Consider the following 22,597-nt stretch of genomic DNA (forward strand, 5'->3'; position numbering starts at 1 on the left):
AATATATAGATAACACAGAATGACACAATCATAGCAAAATAATAACCATTAAATCTAAAACTAATACCTGTTGTAAATCAGGAAAAATAAAAAATAGACAGGATATAAGGGTATTCAAGATGTAAAACATTTTAGAGGGTTGTTTTTTCAATCAATTCATTTAGCCCAAAGGGTCATAATGAATTGATATTAAAGATCCAGAAAGATTCCCTGTTAATAAGTTTCTGGAACCTGTTGTGTGTCCCTTCAGGGATAGCCTCAATTATCAATACCGACAGGCAATGAGGATCGCCGGCATGGACCATAGTAATATGTCTTTAGACACTATGCTGCATAAATTTGGTATGGATATTATGGCGATGTTTATTTATTCGTGCCCTTAATGTCTGTACTGTTCTGCCGATATATTGAATTCCACATCTGCAGGTCAGTAAATATACAACGAACATAGAAGAGCAATCAAAATGGCTCTTATCAACTAGAGAGCTTTTTTTCTATTAAGAGCCATTTTGATTGCTCTTCTATGTTCGTTGTACAGTAACCCCCTGACATGCGATGGCCCTGACATATGATAAAATCGACATACGATGGCCTCTCAGAGGCCATCGCATGTCGATGTCAGCATCGACATACAATGCTTTTATGTGTCGGGGCCATCGCATTAACTGCTATCCGACAGCGCAAAATGCTTAAGCTGCTGTCGGATAGCAGTTTAAGCATCCCGGGCAGGTTCGCTTACCTATTCCCGCTGCTCCTGGTCCACTTCACGATCCTGCGGCGTCTTCTGTATCTTCTCCAGGGTCCGGGCCTCGCTTTTCGGCGTCGTTATTACGTCACTACGCACGCCGTGTCGGCGCAGCAGCGTAATAAAGTCACCAGAAAGCGAGGCCCGGACCCTGCGAAAGAAGCCGGAGGATCGCGAAGAAGACACCGGAGCAGTGGGACAGCATCGGGAGTGGTGAGGACGCGGTCCGGAGCGGTGGGGACAGGTGAGTATAACTTCCTATACTTTACATTGCACGAATCCCTCAACATACGATGGATTCAACAAACGATGGGTCGTTTGGAACGAATTACCATCGTATGTTGAGGGACTACTGTATACTTACTGACCTGCAGATGTGGAATTCAATATATCGGCAGAACAGTACAGACATTAAGGGCACGAATAAATAAACATCGCCATAATATCCATACCAAATTTATGCAGCATAGTGTCTAAAGACATATTACTATGGTCCATGCCGGCGATCCTCATTGCCTGTCGGTATTGATAATTGAGGCTATCCCTGAAGGGACACACAACAGGTTCCAGAAACTTGTTAACAGGGAATCTTTCTGGATCTTTAATATCAATTCATTATGGCCCTTTGGGCTAAATTAAATAAAAAAACGACCCTCTAAAATGTTCAACATCTTAAATACCCTTATATCCTGTCTATTTTTTATTTTTCCTGATTTACAACAGGTATTAGTTTTATATTTAATGGTTATTATTTTGCTATATGATTGTGTCATTCTGTGTTATCTATATATTTATTATTATCAGTAGTAAGATCTGGTAATCCAGGTTTTATCTAGAGTACAACACGTCACATCCGTGTATGACGTCCCCATAAGTGTGTGTATAAATTCAGTCTATTGTTCAGTTATATCATGTCTGATGAAAAAAACCAATGGTTTTGAAACGCGTTGCATGTTTAGAAGAATAAAGCACCTTACCGTACAAGTTTGTACCTATCTCCTCTGTGACAGCGCGATCCAGCTTTCACTTCCAGTCTTCTCTTTCCGTCTCCAATAATTTCACGTCTGCCAGTCAGCATGGGAAGCCGCTGCAGTCTCCTCTTTTTCCATGCTCTTCTAAGTGTTGTACCTCTTTTGCACAACCCCAGCAGGTAAGCAAGCACCACACCTGTTCACATTGTTCTGTTATTACCACCGATACAGCACAGGGAGCGCTCCTTGTTTCCTCGCCATAAGCAGTAAGAAGTCAGCCAGTCCTGTCAAAATCGTCATGTCCTGCTTATAATAATCAAATGTGTATGGCCAACATGACGTCACCAGCCTCTGACATGCCACTGCATTAAAGAATATTAGAAGAACAATCTGTTTTTACACAGACACAACACAACTTTTGTCCACTGGATGTGTCTGGTATTGAAGGTCAGCCTTGTGTTCTTGAATGGAGATAAAGCTGTGTTCACATCTGAATCAGAATAGCACTGTACGCATCACTATTTTTCCTGTCAAAAAGAACGACCTCTTAGGGGACACGATTATGAGTCAGTAGGGTCTACCAGGCACTGTTGATGTCCATGGCGTAACATCCATCACACCACTGTGGCTTGTACCTTACAAAGCTTACAGACAGGTGTTATACTGTTTCTAAATGTATACAGAGCCTTCACAAAACCCTTGACAACCTTTTAGATAGACTGTGTTGACTACTAAGACCAGTGTCAACACAGTCTATTGGTGCCTCCAACTTTTGGTATGTTGCCTATCCAAGGAATTGTTAAAAGGATTATCCAGGGTCCAAAAACATGATGATTATACTCATGACAGGCATCAATATTAGATTGATGGGGGGTCTGGATCAGCTGTTGTAAGATGCCAGGAGGGTTATGTAAGCTCTGTTATGCAAAAGTTTCTTTAATCCCTTAAGGACTGAGCCCAGTTTGACCTTAAGGACCAGAGCATTTTTTGCAATTCTGACCACTGTCACGTTAAGCATTAATAACTCTGGGATGCTTTTACTTATGAATTTGATTCCGAGAGTTTTTTCGTGACAGATTCTACTTCATCATAGTGGTAAGTTTCCGTCAATACTTGCATCATTTCTTGGTGAAAAATTCAAAAATTTAGCATTTTCTAAATTTTAAGCTCTCTGCTTGTAAGGAAAATGGGCATACCAAATAAATGATATATTGATTCACATATACAATATGTCTACTTTATATTTACATCATAAAGTTGACGTGTTTTTACGTTTGGAAGACATTAGAGGGCTTCAAAGTTCAGCAGCAATTTTCCAATTTTTCACATTTTCAAAATCAGAATTTTTCAGGGACAAGTTCAGTGGATTTGAGGGGACTTCATATTAGAAATGCCCCATAAATGACCCATTATAAAAACTGCACCCCTCAAAGTATACAAAATGATATTCAGAATGTTTGTTAACCCTTTAGGTGTTTTCACAGGAATAGCAGCAAAGTGAAGGAGAAAATCCAGTTTTTGAATTTTTACAAGGGGTAAAAGGAGAAATTGCCCCCCAAAATGTGTAACCCAATTTCTCTTGAGTAAGGAAATACTTCATATGTGAACATAAAGTGTTCTGTGGGTGCACTAGAGGGCTCAGACAATGGGATTGTGGAGAGTGAATTTTGCTGAAATGGTTTTGAAGGGGACATGTCACATTTTGGAAGCCCCTATGGTTCCATAACAAAAAAAAAACAGGGCATACTATTTTGGAAACTACACCCCTCAAGGCACGTTACAAGGGGTACAGTGAGACTTAACACTCCACATGTGTTTGACGACTTTTTGGATGTGTAAATGAAATTTTTTTTTCCATTGAAATGCTGTTTCCCCGCCCCCCCCCCCCCCCCCACAAATTTACCATTTTAAAAAGAGGTAATAGGAGATAATGCCCCCCAAAATTTGTAAACCCATTTCTTCAGAGTATGGAGATACTCCATATGTGGATGTAAAGTGCTCTGTGGGTGAACTACAATGCTCAGAAGAGAAGGAGCGCCATTGGGCTTTTGGAGAGAGAATTTGTTTGGAATGGAAGTCGGGCCACGTGCGTTTACAAAGCCCCCATGGTGCCAGAACAGTAGACCCCCCCACACACTTGTGACCCTATTTTGGAAACTACACCCCTCGCAGAATGTAATAAGGGGTGCAGTGAGCATTTACAGCCCACTGGCATTTGACAGACTTCTGGAACAGTGGGCTGTGCAAATGAAAAATAATTTTTTTTCATTTCCACGGACCACTGTTCCAAAAATCTGTCAGACACCTGTGGGGTGTAAATGCTCACTGCACCCCTTATTACATTCTGTGAGGGGTGTAGTTTCCAAAATGGGGTCACTGGTGGGGGGCAAAATGCCCAATATCCCCCCACTGTATGTCTCCCTTCCTTTTATATGTGAGTATGCACTTTTGCAAATAAAGCATGAAGAACTGAAGCCTTGGTGAGTGCCGATTTTTTCTGCAACATACTTTTCATATTGGATTGTATTGGATACTACTTATCTATCAGAGCTTCATCACAGCTATGTCCGACACGCACAGCATTACCGTTCCATAAACCCACAGTGCCACACGCACCTCTACACGCTGCATAAATTAGGGATTGCATAGGGGTATTCTACGCCAGTGATTCCCAAACAGGGTGCCTCCAGCTGTTGTAAAACTCCCAGCATGCCTGGACAGTCAAGGGCTGTCCGGCAATACTTGGAGTTAATGTTTTGCAACAGCTGGAGGCTCCGTTTTGGAAACAGTGCCGTACCGGATGTTTTTTATTTGGGGGGGGGGGGGGGGGGGGTGGTACTTTGTAGGGGTATATGTAGTGCTTTACCCTTTATTTTGTGTAGTGTTTTAGGGTACATTCACACAGGCGGGGGTTCACAGCGAGTTTCCCGCTGGGAGTTTGAGCTGCAGTGGATAATTTGCTGCATCTCGAACTTGCAGTGAGAAACTTGCTGTAAACCCCCACCCATGTGAATGTAGCCTGTGCAACTCTCAGCATGCAGAGACAGCAGAAGGGCATGCTGGGACTTGTAGTTATGCAACATCTTGAGGCATACTTCTACAATTTCCAAACTACAACTCCCAGCATGCCCAAAAAAGCCAAAGGGCATTCTGGGAGTTGTAGTTTTGCAACAACTGGAGGAGAACCGTTTGGAGACCACTGTGTAGTGGTGTCCAAACTGTAGCCTTCCAGATGTTGCAAGACTTCAACTCCAAGCATGCCCAGACTGCCCAGGCATGCTGGGATTTGTAGTCTGGCAACATCTGAAGTGCCAGATGTTACAGAACTACAACTCCCAGCATGTCTGGGCATGCTGAGCGTTGTAGTTCAACATCTGGAAGAGCACAGATTGGTCTCCAAACAGCCAAAGGCTGTCTGGGCATGCTTGGAGTTGTAGTTTTGAAACTCCTAGAAGCAGCAGTGAAGATCACTTTACAGCGATCTTCACTGCTGCCTATGATGCTGCTGCTGCCTCCTCCACGCTGCCCCCACTACATTGGCCCCTGCAGCTCTCGTGGTCATCTTCCCCCGCTCTGCCTGGAATTCTAGGGGCGGGCAGAGCGGGGGGACACATGCTGTCTCCATTGATGGCTATGCCTTTTTGAGCAGGACTGTGCGGACACTGCAGTCTCCAATAGACTGCAATGTGTTCCGTGCGGATTTCCGCCTGAAGAAAGAGCAACGCCAATCTTGAGGCGGAAATTTCCAAGCGGATTTTCCGTTCACAAATTCCGAAGTGTGAATTTGTGAACGGAAACCCATTCACTACACTATATATTTTAGCAAGTGGAATTTCCGCCTGCAATTTCAAAGAGGAATTGCAGGCGGAAATTCCGTAGTCTGAACCTAGCCTAAGCATGCCTTATAGGTAAAATCCCATACAAATGTGGTGGGCCATGGGGGTGCGATGTGAGGTGTATGGGGCTGATGTTGTAGCCCAGGGGCAGATGGTATTAACCCCTAAATGTCCGTGACGCCAGGGCGTGATTTTCCCGATAACCACCCGAACGGTAGCACCGCTAGTCCCAGTTAAGCAGGGCAAATAAGAGTCCAAGGTCAGGTTAGGGTTAATGGTAGCTTTACTGAGGTAGACAGATAGGAACAGTCTTTACAGCTAGGCTAGGATCCCAGAGAGGTGACCAGTAACACAGAGGACCTCGCAGCTTGCTGGGACTTGCAGTGACTTTGACAGACTTTAGGACAACCACGCTGAGTATAATAGACTTGACTGAAGATAGTGACAGCAGACAGAGATGACTTGACTTACGGACTTGTGGCTGTAATTTAGGCTTGAGGCCTCCAGATGTGCTGGACACTGGCTCTGAGACGTCTGGACAGGATTGATCTCAGCAGAAAGTGAAACACGAGCAAAAGAGGCAGGTGCAGCTCCTCCCTTCCTTATAAAGGGGGGCTGTGCAAGGAGCCCATAGGCTAGCTGCGGGTCATCTGGTTACCTGGTGCTCTCTGGGTAACAAAACATGTGACTTTAATGTGTGACAACCATTATCATGTGAGATCTATAACCATGTGACCATATATCAAAAGGCTTTTACACATAACTAACAACCTATGACTATCTTAGGGGACACGATTATGAGTCAGTAGGGTCTACCAGGCACTGTTGATGTCCATGGCGTAACATCCATCACACCACTGTGGCTTGTACCTTACAAAGCTTACAGACAGGTGTTATACTGTTTCTAAATGTATACAGAGCCTTCACAAAACCCTTGACAACCCTTTAACTAGACTCTGTTGACTACTAAGACCAGTGTCAACACAGTCTATGGGTGCCTCCAACTTTTGGTATGTTGCCTATCCAAGGAATTGTTAAAAGGATTATCCAGGGTCAAAAAACATGATGATTATACTCAGGACAGGCATCAATATTAGATCAATGGGGGAGGGGGGGTCTGGGTCAGCTGTTGGAAGATGCCAGGAGGGTTATGCAAGCTCTTTAGTTTCTTTAAAGGGGTACTCTAGAAAAAAAAAATATTCAAATCAACTGGTGCCAGAAAGTTATACAGATGTGTAAATTACTTCTATTTGAATATCTTAAGCCTTCCAGTACTTATCAGTTGCTGTATGTTCCAGAGGAAGTTGTGTAGTTCTTTCCAGTCTGACCACAGTGCTCTCTGCTGCCACCTCTGTTTATGTCAGGAACTGTCCAGAGTAGGAGCAAATCCCCATAGCAAACCTCTCCTGCTTTGCAGAGTTCCTTACATGGACAGAGGTGGCAGCAGAGAGCACTGTGGTCAGACTGGAAAGAACTACACAACTTCCTCTGTTATATACAACAGCTGATAAGTACTTGAAGGATATTTAAACAGACAGTGGTCCCGGTGACCCGTGTCTAATGCCGGACATCACTGATCCCTTGTGATGCCCGGGATTAACCCCTTAGACGCAGCAATCAAAGTTGCAAATAAATTAAGTCCTATAAGATTTAATGTATTTACACCCTCCAAATAAGGGACAATCCCAATAGCAGATGGGGACACACCCGAAATGGGACAAAACACTCCCAGTAGGGGACAAGGCCCCAATGCACCCCCTGGAGAAGCCACAGCACAGAAGACTGATGTTTAAACAGTGGTCTTCTGCTTCTGTACATCTGCCAGCCACATCATTCACCCCCCTCCTTTCCTGATCCCCCCTGCCGCTTTTTTTCCCCCTGTGCCAAATCATCCCCCCCCCCTTTTATCCCCCTGTTCCACATAATTTCCTATTGATTCCCCCCCTGTGCCACATCACCCCCTCTTTACCAACCCCTGTGCCACCCCCACCCCCCCTGTGCCATTTCATTCCTCTTTATCCCCCTGTGCCATTTCATAAAGGGGGGGGGGTGATGTATTTACACAGAGGGTAATAAAGGGGGAATGATGTAGTATTGGGGGGGAATAAAGTGGCACAGGGTATAAAGGGGAATGAAATGATACAGAGGAGGAATAAGGGGAGATTAAACATCACTGTGAGATTTTACTGTGATATTCCTTTCTATCATGTTTTATAGGTAATTACACTCTATAGTGAGTACAGGACAGTATTCCATCATGTAGAAAGATTTTTGAGCCTTTTTTCCCAATAAGGGACATTTCTCAAAAGCGGACACTTTTTTATTCCCCGTGAGTGTCCACTATTGGGAGATTCTACTGTAGTTGAAGGACCATGCTGATAAGTACAGAACAACTTGTACATGCAATGCACAGGAGTTAGGAATGAGAGTTTACAGATTTCTAGTGCTGGAGAACTACAAACACCAGCATTGCCTGCCAGTCTATGAATGTAGCTTTGATGATGCTTATGATAAATGATCTAAAGAACAGTGATCCACCCACAATGTATACAAGGCAGATGACATTGCAGAATACAGCTGAGGGTATGGAGTTCATGTGCTATACACGGAGAGGGGGAGGGAGTGAACTATAGAACTGCAGTGCATTATGGGATGCGAGGAAGCTGCTGCTACAGAGCATGAACATGTCACAGTGCAGGTAATACGTCTCCGCTGTTGTGTTTGTGGATATATAATGTGTCTCATTACTATATAAGAAGGGGAGTATTGATACAATTGTCTCTATATCTAATATATTGCTCCTGACTTGGTATTGTTTGTGGTGTTTATTATGCTTTGTATGCTATACAGTTATTTATATGGTACATGAATACAGTGTTTTTTCACAAACCATGGCCATGTAAACAAGCATGAAAGAAGAAAGGAGTAAACAATAAATGTTACATAACCTAAGCCAAAGGGCCCTTTCACACAAATCCAGCTAGGATATATGGGAAGCAGCAGCGATATTAGTCGGCACTAGGACCGCTCGGACACATGCTGTCTCCATTGATGGCTATGCCTTTCTGAGGAGATTCTGCTAAAACAATGGACATGTTGATTTTTTTTTTCTGATTCTGGATTGTAGGGTATGCAGTGTGAATACCACAATATTAACTTCATGTAGCAGAAATTCCTATCTTAAATGGGTTATCCAGGGAAAAACTTTTTTTTTATATATCAACTGGCTCCAGAAAGTTAAACAGATTTGTAAATTACTTCTATTGAAAAAATCGTAATCCTTTCGGTACTTATGAGCTGCTGAAGTTGAGTTGTTCTTTTCTGTCTAAGTGCTCTCTGATGACACCTGTCTCGGGAACTGTCCAGAGTAGAAGCAAATCCCCATAGCAATTCTATTCTGCTCTGTGCAGTTCCCGAGACGAGCAGAGATGTCAGCAGAGAGCACTGTTGCCAGACAGAACAGAACACCTCAACCTCAGCAGCTGATAATTATTGGAAGGATTCAGATTTTTTTTTATAGAAATAATTTACAAATCTGTTTAACTTTCTGGAGCCAGTTGATATATAAAAAGAAATGTTTTTCCTGTAATACCCCTTTCATTTTTAAGATGGATTACGACATGTGAAAGGGCCTTAACATGCCAATTCCTGTGCTCTAGCTCCATCACACATTCTGCTTATTCAGTCTAAGGCTGGGTTCACACCACGTTTTTCAAATACGGTTACCGTATACGGTTTTCCGCTAAAAAACGTATGGCAAAAACCGTATGCAACCTTATACAACCGTATGAATCCAAATAAAAATGTATACGGTTTTTCCCCGTACGGTTCTATCCGTTTGCATCAGTTTTTGCCAACGGTTTTGCTATTTTGTTGGAATTAGTTTTCCAGCAATTTTATAAAGTTACTATTGTTCTATTGAAATTCCAAAGGATGTGGGAGTGGTTTCCTGTGTGGATCACCCTGGATTGAGGAGAGTGTGAGAGAAGATCTGCGCATGTGTCAACTCTAAAAACGGATTAGAAAAACCGTGTGCAACCGTATTCTGAAATTCTGTGTACGGTTCTCATAGACAACAATGTTAAAAGAACCGCATACAGTTCGCATACGGTTTTCCAACCGGAGGCAAAAACGTGGTCGACAGCGTTTTTGTTTCGAGGCAAAACGAATGCAACCGTACACGACATTTGGAATACGGTTTACAATGCATTCTCTATGCATACGGTTTCGAATACGGTCGTATACGTTTTTTTGCGGAAAACCGTATACGGTTACCGTATTTGAAAAACGTGGTGTGAACTCAGCCAGTCGGAATTCAAGAGGAATTCGAGCAGAAAAAATTACGTCCGAAAAATCGAAATTGGAAACCGCACGGAATTCACGTGGAATTCGTGCGGAATGCGCGCAGAAATGCAAGCGGAAATGCAAGCGGAAAGGGGGAAGAAGGAAGGGGAGGGTTTGTGGGAGGGCCAAATCGGCCTATTTATGATTGTGCTAGTCAGAAATTTGTTTCTTAATAATTAATATCATTAGTTTCGCTCAATTTTTAACAGATTTTGGAAAGACAGCACTTTGCTCTGCTTCTATCTTGTCCTAAAATGGCTGACGAGTAAAAAAAAGGGTGGAGTGTGGGTTGGAGATTGGTTGTCATGCTTTTTCCATGGTCTGTCTCTTCTATATTTTTCCACGCGCATTCCGCGCGGAAACGATCTCGGGCGTAATTTTTTTTCCCATTGACTTCAATTGAATTCTACTAGCGGATTCCGCTTGAAGAATGAACATGCTCTTTCTTCAGGCGGAACGGAATTCAGCGTCGGAATTCCGCGGGCGGAATTTGCGCTGTGTGAACAGGACAGCGGAAATTACATTGAAGTCAATGGCAGAGGGGATGGCTAGAGATGAGCGAACTTACAGTAAATTCGATTCGTCACAACCTTCTCGGCTCGGCAGTTTATGACTTTTCCTGCATAAATTAGTTCAGCTTTCAGGGGCTCCCTTGGGCTGGAAAAGGTGGATACAGTCCTAGGAGACTCTTTCCTAGGACTGTATCCACCTTTTCCAGCCCACCGGAGCACCGGAAAGCTGAACTAATTTATGCAGGAAAAGTCAGCATCCGCTGAGCAGAGAAGTTCGTGACGAATCGAATTTACTGTAAGTTCGCTTATCTCTAGAGATGGCAATTCTTTTGGAGCGGATAATTCAAAAGGAAGTAAATTCCTCTTGAATTCCGACATGTGAATGGGCCCTAAACCAGTGTTTTCCAACCAGGGTGCCTCCAGCTTTCGCAAAAGTACAACTCCCAGCATGCCCGGACAGCCGAAGGCTGTCCGGGCATGCTGGGAGTTGTAGTTTTGCAACAGCTGGAGGCACCCTGGTTGGGAAACACTGGTTTTGACTAAAACAGAAAACTTTGGTTTGTCCAAAAAGCTATTTGCAATTCTGTACCATCTGCTATATTACTGTATAATAGACTGTATATTCACTTATTTCTGTACACAACCCCAGTTCTATCCTATGTGCTAATGCTTTGTGCTTATCCTCCTCCTCTACTAATATCTCCAAGATATCTCTAGTGCTGCACTTCTATTCTGGAATACTCGTTAATCATTTATATTAGTCATTTAGACTAAGGGTGTTATAGGAAAACTCTCATACAAAGATACATATTCCCTATCAGCAGAAGTTTGAGCGCCATTTTTTTTAGCCATTAAAAAATAATCAATTTTTTTGTCAAAAAAATGTTTAAGCAAATTGGTTACAAAATCAGCCAATTACGGTATTCAAAATTGTTCTTTGTAATACCCAAAATTGGCCAAAAATAAAGAACTTGCTACTTTAATTTGATGGCTTTATTATCTGATGTGCACATAGCTGTTTTATTATTGAGTTCTGTAGAACCCAAATAGTAGGAAAAAAATGAACATTGCGTGAATATTGCCTCGGTCTTGTGGTTTGAGGTTAAAATGTCTAATGTTCTCTTAATGCTGATTTGTCTAGTGATCCCACATCCAGCTGCTGCTCCCAAGGTCTTCAGACCCATGAAGATGTCAAGGTATTTCTACCCATAATCACATCTGTTCGCTTAGTACTAGACATTGTCTATTCACTGTAACCAAAGCCAAACCCTCCGACTTGTTTAGCCTCACATCTGTAGCTATGTACTCACAGGAATGATTTATTTGACACGCAATGCCATGAAGTTGCCTGAAATATTGTTATTATATCTGTATATAAAGCAATGCAGTACCTCTGTCCATAGACCACCGGACTCACTAGTATTGTCCTTGGAAACCCCCACTGCACCTGCACTGCTGCCGGCACAACAAGGATCCAATCTTTACTTTTTCTAGGACATATCTAAAATGTCCTGTGTAATAGTATGTTAGAAACCACTTGGAACCCTGCTTGCCAACCCAAAAACCAACGGGAGTTCATGAGGAACACCGCAACAACCAAAACATGTCGGGCCAGATTCACATGGCATCTTTTCATGTGTATTGTAGTGCAGAATACATGTGTTTTTTGCACCAAAATATACTGTATTTTTCGCCCTATAGGAAGGACGCACCGGCGTATAAGACGCACCCTATTTTTAGGTGCAAAATCAAAAAAATTAAAGATTTTGAACCCAATAGTGGTCTTCAACCTGCGGACCTCCAGATGTTGCAAAACTACAACTCCCAGCATGACCGGACAGCCGTTGGCTGTCCGGGCATGCTGGGAGTTGTAGTTTTGCAACATCTGGAGGTCCGCAGATTGAAGACCACTGCATAGGAGGTAATACTCACGTGTCCCCGCCGCTCCGGACCCGTCACCGCTGCCCTGGATGTCGCTCCATCGCTGTCGCCGTGTCCTCGTCGCTCTGCTGCCGGCCTGCTGCTGAACGTCTCTGCTGCCGGCCGGGTATCCTCGCTCTCCGTCGCCGTCATCATGTCGTACGCGACGACGAGGAAGGAGAGGGCCGGCCATACAGGGGATCCCTGAACGGAGAAGACACCGAGGAGGCAGGTAAGGTCCCTCCCGGTGTCCTGTAAGCACTAACCTGGCTATTCAGTCGGGCTGTTCGGGACCGCCGCGGTGAAATCGCGGCGGTCCCGAACAGCCCGACTGAACAGCCGGGTTAGTGTCACTTTCCCTTCAGACGCATTGATCGCCGCGTCTGAAGGGTTAATACAGGGCATCACCGCGATCGGTGATGTCCTGTATTAGCCGCAGGTCCCGGCCGTTGATGGCCACAGGGACCGCCGCAATAGGGGTGTATTCGCCGTATAAGACGCACCGACTTTTTCCCCTTAGTTTTGGGGAAGAAAAAGTGCGTCTTAGACGGCGAAAAATACGGTATGTGCAATATGCCTGCAGGCCACGTTTTTTTTTTTAAACTCGTTTTATTGAAGTTTGAATAGAAGTATCGATATCAGATACACAGGAAAAACAAATGTCACACAATTCCAGTCATGTAGAGCATTTCAATCAGGAAGAACCCAACCATAAAACTAAAAGAACATAAAGCACAACCTCATGCCACCATACTGCAGGGGCACAGCCCCACACCATAGATCCAACCAGGGAAAACACAGGGTGGGAATGGAGGACAAACCAGCTGCTACCCCACAATAGAGGAGAACAGAGAGTGAGGAAAAGAAAAACAAAGAGAGAGATACAAAACTAAGAGGGATACAAGAGAGGAAGGAAAGGGTAGACGCTGACACCATTTCAAAAAGAAAGAGGTCAACAGGAATTAAAAGGGAGAGCCCAGAGCCCCAGAGGACATTAAAGAAGTAAAACTGAGGGCGAGTATCTGGTAAGGGGAGAGCCACACCAAGTGCCCCACACATTAGGAAATTTATTAGGGCATTTTCTATGTTTAAAAACTAATTGTTCATATGGGAGAATATCATTAACTAACTACCGCCACTGTGAGAGAGAGGGCGGACGGGGGTCTATCCAGCGTAGGGCTACCGCTTTCCTAGCCAAAAATAATAATGTTGCCAGGATTCTTCAGAGAGGAGACTAAATAGGCAGATCAGAGGATCCAGCGGGATTGGGATGGAGACAAGAGAGGTCAGGAAATCTACAATACTCTGCCAATACGTTTGGAGCTGCAGGCCACATTTCAAAGGCGTATATGGACCAGTGTTTATAATGTGAATGTTTTCGCCTTTAAAAAAAAGAAACAATATGGCTGCTCCTCTTGGGTATTACACACATATTGTTGTGGCATTTTACCAGAATATTGTCTCAATCTCTTCAGGTACTCACAGTAGCAACATCTATAAATTTAAGAAGGCTTGTAAATGCACCCAGTAAATGTGAAATACACACGTAATCAAATACGCACACAAAAATACACTAAAAATACGTTTTAAGAAAGCTTAAAGAGGTACTGCGCCCCTAGACATCCTATCCCCCATCCAAAGGATAGGGGATAAAATGTCTGATCGCAGGGGTTCTGCCACTGTCGCCACACCCCCTCCCATAGACTTGCAGCCCCTGTATCTCCCTTCATCAGACATGGAGCGACGTTCGTTCCGTGCAGCAGATGACACGGGGTGCTGCAGGATAGATCGCGGGGGTTAAGATAGGGGATAAGATGTCTAGGGGCGAAGTACCCCTTTGAAAAAAAAATGCTTGCATGTGAAAATTTGTCTTTAAAAAATACTTGCATGAAATTCTGCCTTAAAATTTGAATTTATTTTTTCTGCTTCTGTTTTACACTATTTGAATTTAGCCTCACTGTGAAAAAAGATACAATGATTTACCCACCCCTTTACCAAGCTCCTATGAGGCAGGGATGGCATTAGAAGTTGCCTTAAAGTGGAAAAAAATTTCAGAGGTTCCCTGTTATATTGAGGTTGGGAATTACTGACCTGCAGAGCAGCCTATGATAGAGACCCCCATTAATTCTTTCAATGGCTTTCCCATTAGTCTTATTGACAGTTATTAGCATTCCTTGATGGGACAATACTTTGGTATAAACCATATAGAACACAGTAGTTTTCTGTGTTTTTCATGTATGTAAAATGTGATTTGGGTGTAGGCATCAACCAATCTATATATGCTTATGCATATGAGCCAATGAGTGCCCAAAGATGTCATCAAGCCTGGCAGATTGAGCCCCGGCACCAGGAAGAAGACCTGCTCCGGGGCTCAAAACGTCAGATCGTCGTCCAGCCAATCACAGGATGAGGTGAGACCTCCCTGAGGCCAGCGATTTGCTGAGCTGCAGCATGACATATTGACCACAGGGAACCCAGAAGAGGAGCGAACCGGGGACCATAGCAGGGCAGCACAGGCTCCGGGGGAGTGGCGGGAGGTAAGTAGATGTTTATTTTTTTTTTATACCTGACACAATAGGAATTTTGCTAACCCCTGCAAGTCAATGTTCAGCCTCTTTAGAGAGCCATGGAACACAACTCATTGGTCAAGCCGAAATCTCTCTCTTCTGGAGGAGGGCAACTGCATAGTATTTAATGATCAATTCCTTCTTGTTGGTGTCCGTATGTTCATTATAAATTACCTTCAATCTATTGGACATTTATATCTTATCTTCCTTTGCAAACCTTAAATATAGTCAAATTTTTGTGAATTACTTTGAGTTACGTAATTCTAATTCCCAAAAGACACACACTATAAACTGTTTTTTTTTCTACCAATTACACAGGAATATTATGGGAAATACCTGAAGAATTCAAATGATCTAAAAACCAATGCATGTGTGACCCCATCCAAGCCGGTGCCAAAATTTATACGGGATGCACTGACAGAAGTTCATGAAGAGGTGAGCTCACGGTAAGTAACAAAGTTGAGATGGGGGGAGTTTTCTCTTCTCTTAGTCGTTCACTTTCCTTTTATTTACATTACCCGGCCCGGATCATCATAAAGACTTCTCCCAGCCAAGACTCATCGCCACAGAACCTCCAGAGCAGCAATACAAACATTTTTGGCTCCTTTCTTCAGCATAATGTCCACCCTTTACAAACTCCTCATGAATTGCCCCATACAGTAATAGTGTCCGCTTTGTGCCCTCATGTAGTTGTAGGCCCCATATTGAGTTGTAGGACCCCTCTCAGTGCCCCCATAGTTGTAGGCCCCATCTGTACCCCCATAGTGATAGGCCACCTCTGTGCCCCCATAGTTATAGGCCCCATACAGGCCGTGCTTTCCTGTCCCTCCAGTATGGGGTCGGGCGGGACCTACTGCCATGGCCCACACTAGTGGGTTCCTGCGCGAGGCACGTTCACTATACTACCTCCTGACAGCCACTATTTCCTTAAAGTGGAAGTCCCAGCGGAAAGGGGGTTCTGTGTGACTGTACAGTAAACCAACAACTGTACAGTCACAGTTTGTATTAATAATGAAGTTTATTATTCAGCCCCAGTAGAGGGGCGGCCTTATGGTGAAAGCTGCTGGTTCCGACAGTGGCCCCAGTGTAGGACTCAGCTGCCAGGCCCCCTTGAGCCCTGAGCCCCTTACTGGGATACTGGTTGTACCCCCTGATGGCGACCCTGACACTCTGTATAGTGTATGTATGTATGTGCTGTGTTTATGTGTGTATACACTCGTTATGTCTGTATATACACTTTGTCTGTATATGCTATCTGTATGTGTGTGTATACCATTAACATGTAGTGCTGACTATGGTACTACTGTCCTGGGAAAGCTCAGTGACATCTGGCTAACTGTGATCTCCAATAGCCAGGTAGGAGGGTGGGTCGGTAGGTAGACAGCTAGTTAGATGTGTAGGCAGCTAGGTGGGTAGGTAGGTAGACAGCCAGTTTGGTAGGTAGAGAGTTAGGTGAGTAGGTAGGCAGACAGGTGGGTAGGTGGGTAGGTAGGTAGACAGCCAGTTTGGTAGGTAGAGAGTTAGGTGAGTAGGTAGGCAGACAGGTGGGTAGGTGAGTAGGTAGGTAGACAGTCAGCTAGATATGTAGGCAGCCAGGTGGGTAGGTAAATAAACAGTCAGATAGTTAGGTAGATAGGTAGGGAGGGAGCCAGGTAAGTAGGTAGATAGGCAGCAACCCCTCTTCTTTAGGTATATAGACAGCCAGATAGGTACGTGAGTAGGCAGTGAGGCAACCAGGTGGGTAATAGACAGCCAGTTAGGTAGGGAGCCAGATGAGTAGGTAGGGAGGGAGCCAGGTGAGTAGGCAGGTAGACAGCCAGGTGGATAGGTTTATAGGTCGGGAGGGGACCAGGCTAATAGGCAGGCAGGTAGCCAGGTCCTCTTAAAGGGGTACTCCGGTGGAAAACATTTTTTTTTATTCAACTGGTGCAGAAAGTTAAACAGATTTGTAAATTACTTCTATTAAAAATCTTAATCCTTCCAGTACTTATTGGCTGCTGTATACTACTGAGGAAATTATTTTCTTTTTGGAACACAGAACTCTCTGCTGACATCACGAGCACAGTGCTCTCTGCTGACATGTCTGTCCATTTTAGTTACTGTCCAGAGCAGCATATGTTTGCTATGGGGATTTTCTCCTACTCTGGACAGTTCCTAAAATGGACAGAGATCTCAGCAGAGAGCACTGTGCTCGTGATGTCAGCAGAGAGCTCTGTGTTCCAAAAAGAAAAGTATTTCCTCTGTAGTATTCAGCAGCCAATAAGTACTGGAAGGATTAAGATTTTTTTAATAGAAGTAATTTACAAATCTGTATAACTTTCTGGCACCAGTTGATTTAAAATAAAAAAAAAGTTTTCCACCGGAGTACCCCTTTAAGCAGCCACCCCACCACCACTTAATGCCTGGCACAGTCAAAAATAACAAAAATTGGTACTCACCTAGTCCTGTGCAGTTCAGCATGGTCACATCCATCCGCTTTCATCAGGCAGCGTCCTCTCTTCTCTGCAGGCGCTGATGAGTGACATCATGGGCGCCTGCGTCGGGGCATAGTTCATGGCCTGGTTGACTGACAGGCACCTTTTAACTGTATGTGCGCGGGCGTATACAGTTGAAAGCAGCGCTCGCTCATCTGGGGATCCGGGACAAGTGTCCTGGATTCCCATAAGGGAACGATCGCAGGCAAAGAAAACATTTTTTAATTTTTTTGTCCGGCTGTGCCTTTTTTTAACCTAGGGGCCTGGAGCTGCAGCTCCATCTGCCCACCCTATGTTAATCCGGCCCTGCCTCCACCACATAAAACACCATATGGATACAATTGACTTATACACAACATTTGCAGAATTTGATGCATTCCTGAATAGTCTTGTACGCCAGGCATTGAAGTGCGCTGACTCCTTTACTTCTTTTATAGCTACTATGGCTGTGGACTTGTGGTACCTGAGTGTTTGGAGAACTGCAGGATTCTGGACCTGGGCAGTGGAAGCGGCAGAGACTGTTACATGTTAAGCAAGCTGGTTGGCCCTAAGGGACACGTCACTGGTATAGACATGACTGATGAGCAGGTAGGTTGTCCCACTATGCAAAGCAATAGTAATACTATAAACACTGTTACAAAAATCTGCCAACATTCCCATTGCCTTTGAAAATTGTGCATTCAAGATAATATTTACAGGTCAGTAAGTGGTTTTCACATTCCCTGTGCAGCATCATGAATATATGGGTCTCACTAAAAACCCTGCAGATAGTAATTCTTTTGAACTGGGGATGAAGGGTGGACCAATGCACTCCTTTTCTACTTCTTCTTTTTATTCGCCACTACTCTTTTTATTTTTATTTTTGCCCTCGTTCAATGCCTCTTTATTGTCTTACAAATTTAGAGAGAAAAAAAGCATGGCTGCTTGCCAGCAAAATTTACAAAACCAACATAAGGTTGTTAGTATACATTGTGGTCAAATGGTATAAGCCCACTTGTTAAAGGGGTACTCCAATGGAAATTTTTTTTTTAAATCAACTGGTGCCAGAAAGTTAAACAGATTTGTAAATTACTTCTATTAAAAAATCTTAATCCTTCAATTACTTATCAGCTCCTTTGTACTACATAGGAAGTTCTTTTCTTTTTGAATTTCCTTTCTGTGCTGTCTGCTGACACTTCTGTCCATTTTAGGAACTGTCCAGAGCAGGACAGGTTTGCTATGGGGATTTTCTCCATCTGTTCCTAAATTGGACAGAGGTGTCAGCAGAGAGCACTGTGGTCAGACAGAAAAGAAATTCAAACAAACAACAAAATACGTGGTCTCAAATGGCTGGAGGTGCACATCCCCAAATGCGGTTGGGCATTTATACTGGGGGAGCAGATCCTGCCCTTGTAGTCCTTGCTAAGGGCAATCCCCAGCATAAAAATGCATACAATGGAGGAGGCCTGCAGCGGACTACAAGTGCCACAATAGAATCCTACACCAGATAGACGGTGTGGATGTGTAACAATAAGAATAATACAAAACAGGAATGTGGGTGCACTACTGTGGTAGATGTATACAATGACATTGGCTATCCCTCAACACTGATGTTAAAATTTAGACATTAGCCAGTATATCCTCATATGAAGGACATACCTGAGCCCGCACACCAACGCCAAGGTTTCTCAAAATGGCATGGGACCTAACGCTAACCTACCTGTGCGTGATAAGCAAAACAGGGGCCAGTTGGCAATTACGGCAGCATTTGGTCGACTCACAGCCTCCTCCCAGGTACCCTCCAGCGTGACTGAGCACACATGCAATGGGAGGAGGGAGTCAAGCTGCAAGCCCCACCTGAGTTGGCTAATATAGATGCATGGCCTCACAGGTGCTACCCTAATGCTGCCTGGAAGTATTCAAAGCGCATTAACTATGGAGTTTACACACCTCCAAGTACAAAATATAAACAAACAACAAAATACGTGGTCTCAAATGGCTGGAGGTGCTCATCCCCAAATGCGGTTGTGCATTTATACTGGGGGAGCAGATCCTGCCCTTGTAGTCCGTTGCTAGGGGTGATCCCCAGCATAAAAATGCATACAATGGAGGATGCCTGCAGCGGACTACAAGTGCCACAATAGAATCCTACACCAGATAAACGGTGTGGATGTGTAACAATTAGAATACAATACAGGAATATGGGTGCACTACTGTGGTAGATGTATACAGTGACATTGGCTATCCCTCAACACTCATATCCTCATATGAAGGACATACCAGAGCCTGCACACCAATGCATAGTTAATGCGCCTTGAATATCCTCCAGGCAGCATTAGGGTAGCACCTGTGAGGCCATTCACCTATATTAGCCAACTAAGGTGGGGCTTGCAGCTTGCCTCCCCCTCCCATTGTATGTGTGCTCAGTCACGCTGGCGGGTACCTGGGAGGAGGCTGTGAGTCGACTGAATGCTGCCGTAATTGCCCACTGGCCCCTGTTTTGCTTATCACGCACAGGTAGGATTAGTGTTAGGTCCCGCGCCATTTTGAGAAACCTTGGCGTTGGTGTGCAGGCTCTGGTATGTCCTTCATATGAGGATATACTGGCTAATGTCTCAATTTTAACATCAGTGTTGAGGGATAGCCAATGTCATTGTATACATCTACCACAGTAGTGCACCCATATTCCCGTATTGTAGAAAAGAAATTCAAAAAGAAAAGAACTTCCTGTGTACTATACAGCAGCTGATAAGTACTGGAAGGATTAAAAATTTTTAAATAGAAGTAATTTACAAATTTAACTTTCTGGCACCAGTTCATGAAAAAAAAAAGTTTACCAGTGGAGTTTAACTCCATGGCCACCTTTTACAAGTGAGTCTCTAACCTAATACGCATGGCACTGAGCAGAGACCATCGCCAAGATACCAGTGCCAACAGGGAGAGTGACCCAGGAGTCCAGCCATGCCACTTCTGCCATACTGAGTCCCCCCCCCGCCGCTCTGGTATATGCCACCCCACAGGCACAACATTGCAGAAAAAATTGCCATTACACAGCACCACATCATGTGGACAGATGTCAAAAGCTCACCTTACTATATGCTCCCAGCCAGCAAACTGAGGGAAACTGTTACAGTTTGCGCTCCGGCCACTTCTCCTGGCCATGAGCGCACTGTGCCCCTCTCCCCTGCTGCCGGCGGGGCTGGAATTCGCATCGCAAGACACGCCCGCATGCGAATCCCAGCCCGTCACTTACCACGCTCCTCTGCTGCTTTTTCCTCTGCCTCTCAGCTCTGGCATGCGCGTCCTCGTCTCCTAGGGCGCTCGTGCGCCGGAGCTCTGAAATTTAAAGAGTCAGTACACCAATAATTATGTGAAACACCTGACACTATAAAGTCCCTGCACCTCCCACACTTCCCTACCGAATCTTCAGTGCCATCTGCCTGAGATTAAGCGTTTCTTACTGTCCGTTTGCCTTGGCCGTGTTCAGACCCTTCCGCTACGTTTTTGACTCTGCACCTTTGCTGCCTGCCTTGACCTTCTGCTAAGTCCGACTACGTCTCTGCCTCATCCTTCTGTACTTCGCTTTGCCCAGCTACCTGTGTGGTTGAGTGGTATCGGGGGTAGCGACCTGGGTGTCGCCTGCCACAGCAAATCCATCCTGCCTTGCGGCGGGCTCTAGTGAAGACCAGCGGCACCTTAGACTCCGCTCCCCGATACATCCCGTGTCATCAGCCACTCAGGTCAGTGGATCCACATCTAGCACCATTACAGAAACTATTAAGTTACCATTATGCTGTCTCCTCCTAGTTAAAGATACCTTGGCCAAATAGGACGGCGCTACTTTTTGCAGCTGTGGTGGTCTACGCCTATTAGGTTAGGGACCACTTACTATGAAGCTGGCAAGTGGGCTTATACAGTCTGATCAAAATGTATACTGACTCACTTATATTAGTTGGAGAAGCAGTAGATCAATGTACAACATGTAAATTTATGGCCATGTATTTATGTTTTTTAACTTTTTGGGTACCTCTTTATTGTCTTTGTTTTCTCCGCTGTGAGCTATTCCTCGAAATTTGAAAATTTCACCTTTGGTTCATGAAGATTGGATTTGCTTCTCCAGCTTATTTTATTACTATTCTCCTTTTACTCAGCTAAATGTTACATTTCTTTACTTTTTTATAGTGTTATAGCATTCATCATATGACCATTTATTTATATTTAGGTTGAAATCTCCAAAAAGTATATTGACTACCACATGAAAAAATTTGGTTACCAGGAACCAAATATTAATTTTGTGAATGGGTATATTGAAGATCTTAAAGCTGTCGGCATAGTTGACGAAAGTTATGACATCATCATGTAAGTATAGATCGTAAACTGGCCTAAAAACTGGGAGTAAACACTGAATATATAAAGGCTTTCAGCAAATAAAGCTTGTTCATTGTTTATCAAATTAAAAGTTTTTAATATACTTTCTGTATCCATTCCTTATGGTTTTCATTATGTCTACATGCTGTCATTCGTTAGCACCCTTCATTGTTTACATCAGTGGTCTCAAACTGTGGCCCTCCAGATGTTGCAAAACTACAACTCCCAGAATGCCTGGACAGCCGTTGGCTGCAGTGGAGTTGGAGGTTGAAGACCACTGGTTTACATTATAAAACCACTGGTTTACATTATAAAAACCTCTCATGGTCATGTGATGGATACACAGAAGCATGGCTCATCACAGTTACAGCTTTAGGGTAGGGTCACATGTAGCGCATGCGCAGCATATTTGACGCTGCAGATACGCTACTGACTGTGTGTCTCCTGCTGTGCCCATGCATCTGGCTTTGTCTGCCCGCAGCAACAGTCCACCACTACTCACAGACACACAGTGATCTGCGAGTCGCCTGCACATGCGCAGTTACTCACAGTTACTCAGTACTCACAGACATCACGGTCGCTCTTCCTGTTCATTGAGCTAGGCCGGGAGCAGCCATGATGTCTATGAGTACACTGCGCATGCGCGTGCGTAGGGGCAGATTGCTGTTATGAGCAGACAAAGCAGGACACACGGGCAAAGCAGGAGGCACACTCTAGGGACAGTCAGTAGCATCAAATTCGCTGTGGATATGTTACGTGTGACCCTACCCCTAGAGCGTTATCTTGCAACGAGGAATGATATTTCCTGAAAGTAAATAATAAAATGACCGCAAGCAGAGATCTTAAAAATGGTAAGGAGTTTATACGGGAACTTTTTCCGT

General features: G+C 44.2%; 1 protein-coding gene across 1 annotated transcript in view; it reads left to right on the plus strand.

Annotated features, from left to right (window-relative positions):
• Nucleotides 1–8,150: 8,150 nt before the first annotated feature.
• LOC130281907 (arsenite methyltransferase-like) overlaps nt 8,151–22,597 on the plus strand; it is a 29,209-nt gene continuing 14,762 nt past the window's right edge. The window contains exons 1-5 of the mRNA XM_056529648.1: nt 8,151–8,250; nt 11,550–11,604; nt 15,214–15,341; nt 17,807–17,957; nt 21,571–21,707. Of these exons, the coding sequence (XP_056385623.1) occupies nt 8,231–8,250; nt 11,550–11,604; nt 15,214–15,341; nt 17,807–17,957; nt 21,571–21,707 (491 nt within the window). The 5' untranslated portion in view covers nt 8,151–8,230. The remainder of the gene's footprint in view (nt 8,251–11,549; nt 11,605–15,213; nt 15,342–17,806; nt 17,958–21,570; nt 21,708–22,597) is intronic.

The sequence above is a fragment of the Hyla sarda genome, chromosome 7, assembly GCF_029499605.1.
Source record: "Hyla sarda isolate aHylSar1 chromosome 7, aHylSar1.hap1, whole genome shotgun sequence".
NCBI classification, from domain to species: domain Eukaryota; kingdom Metazoa; phylum Chordata; class Amphibia; order Anura; family Hylidae; genus Hyla; species Hyla sarda.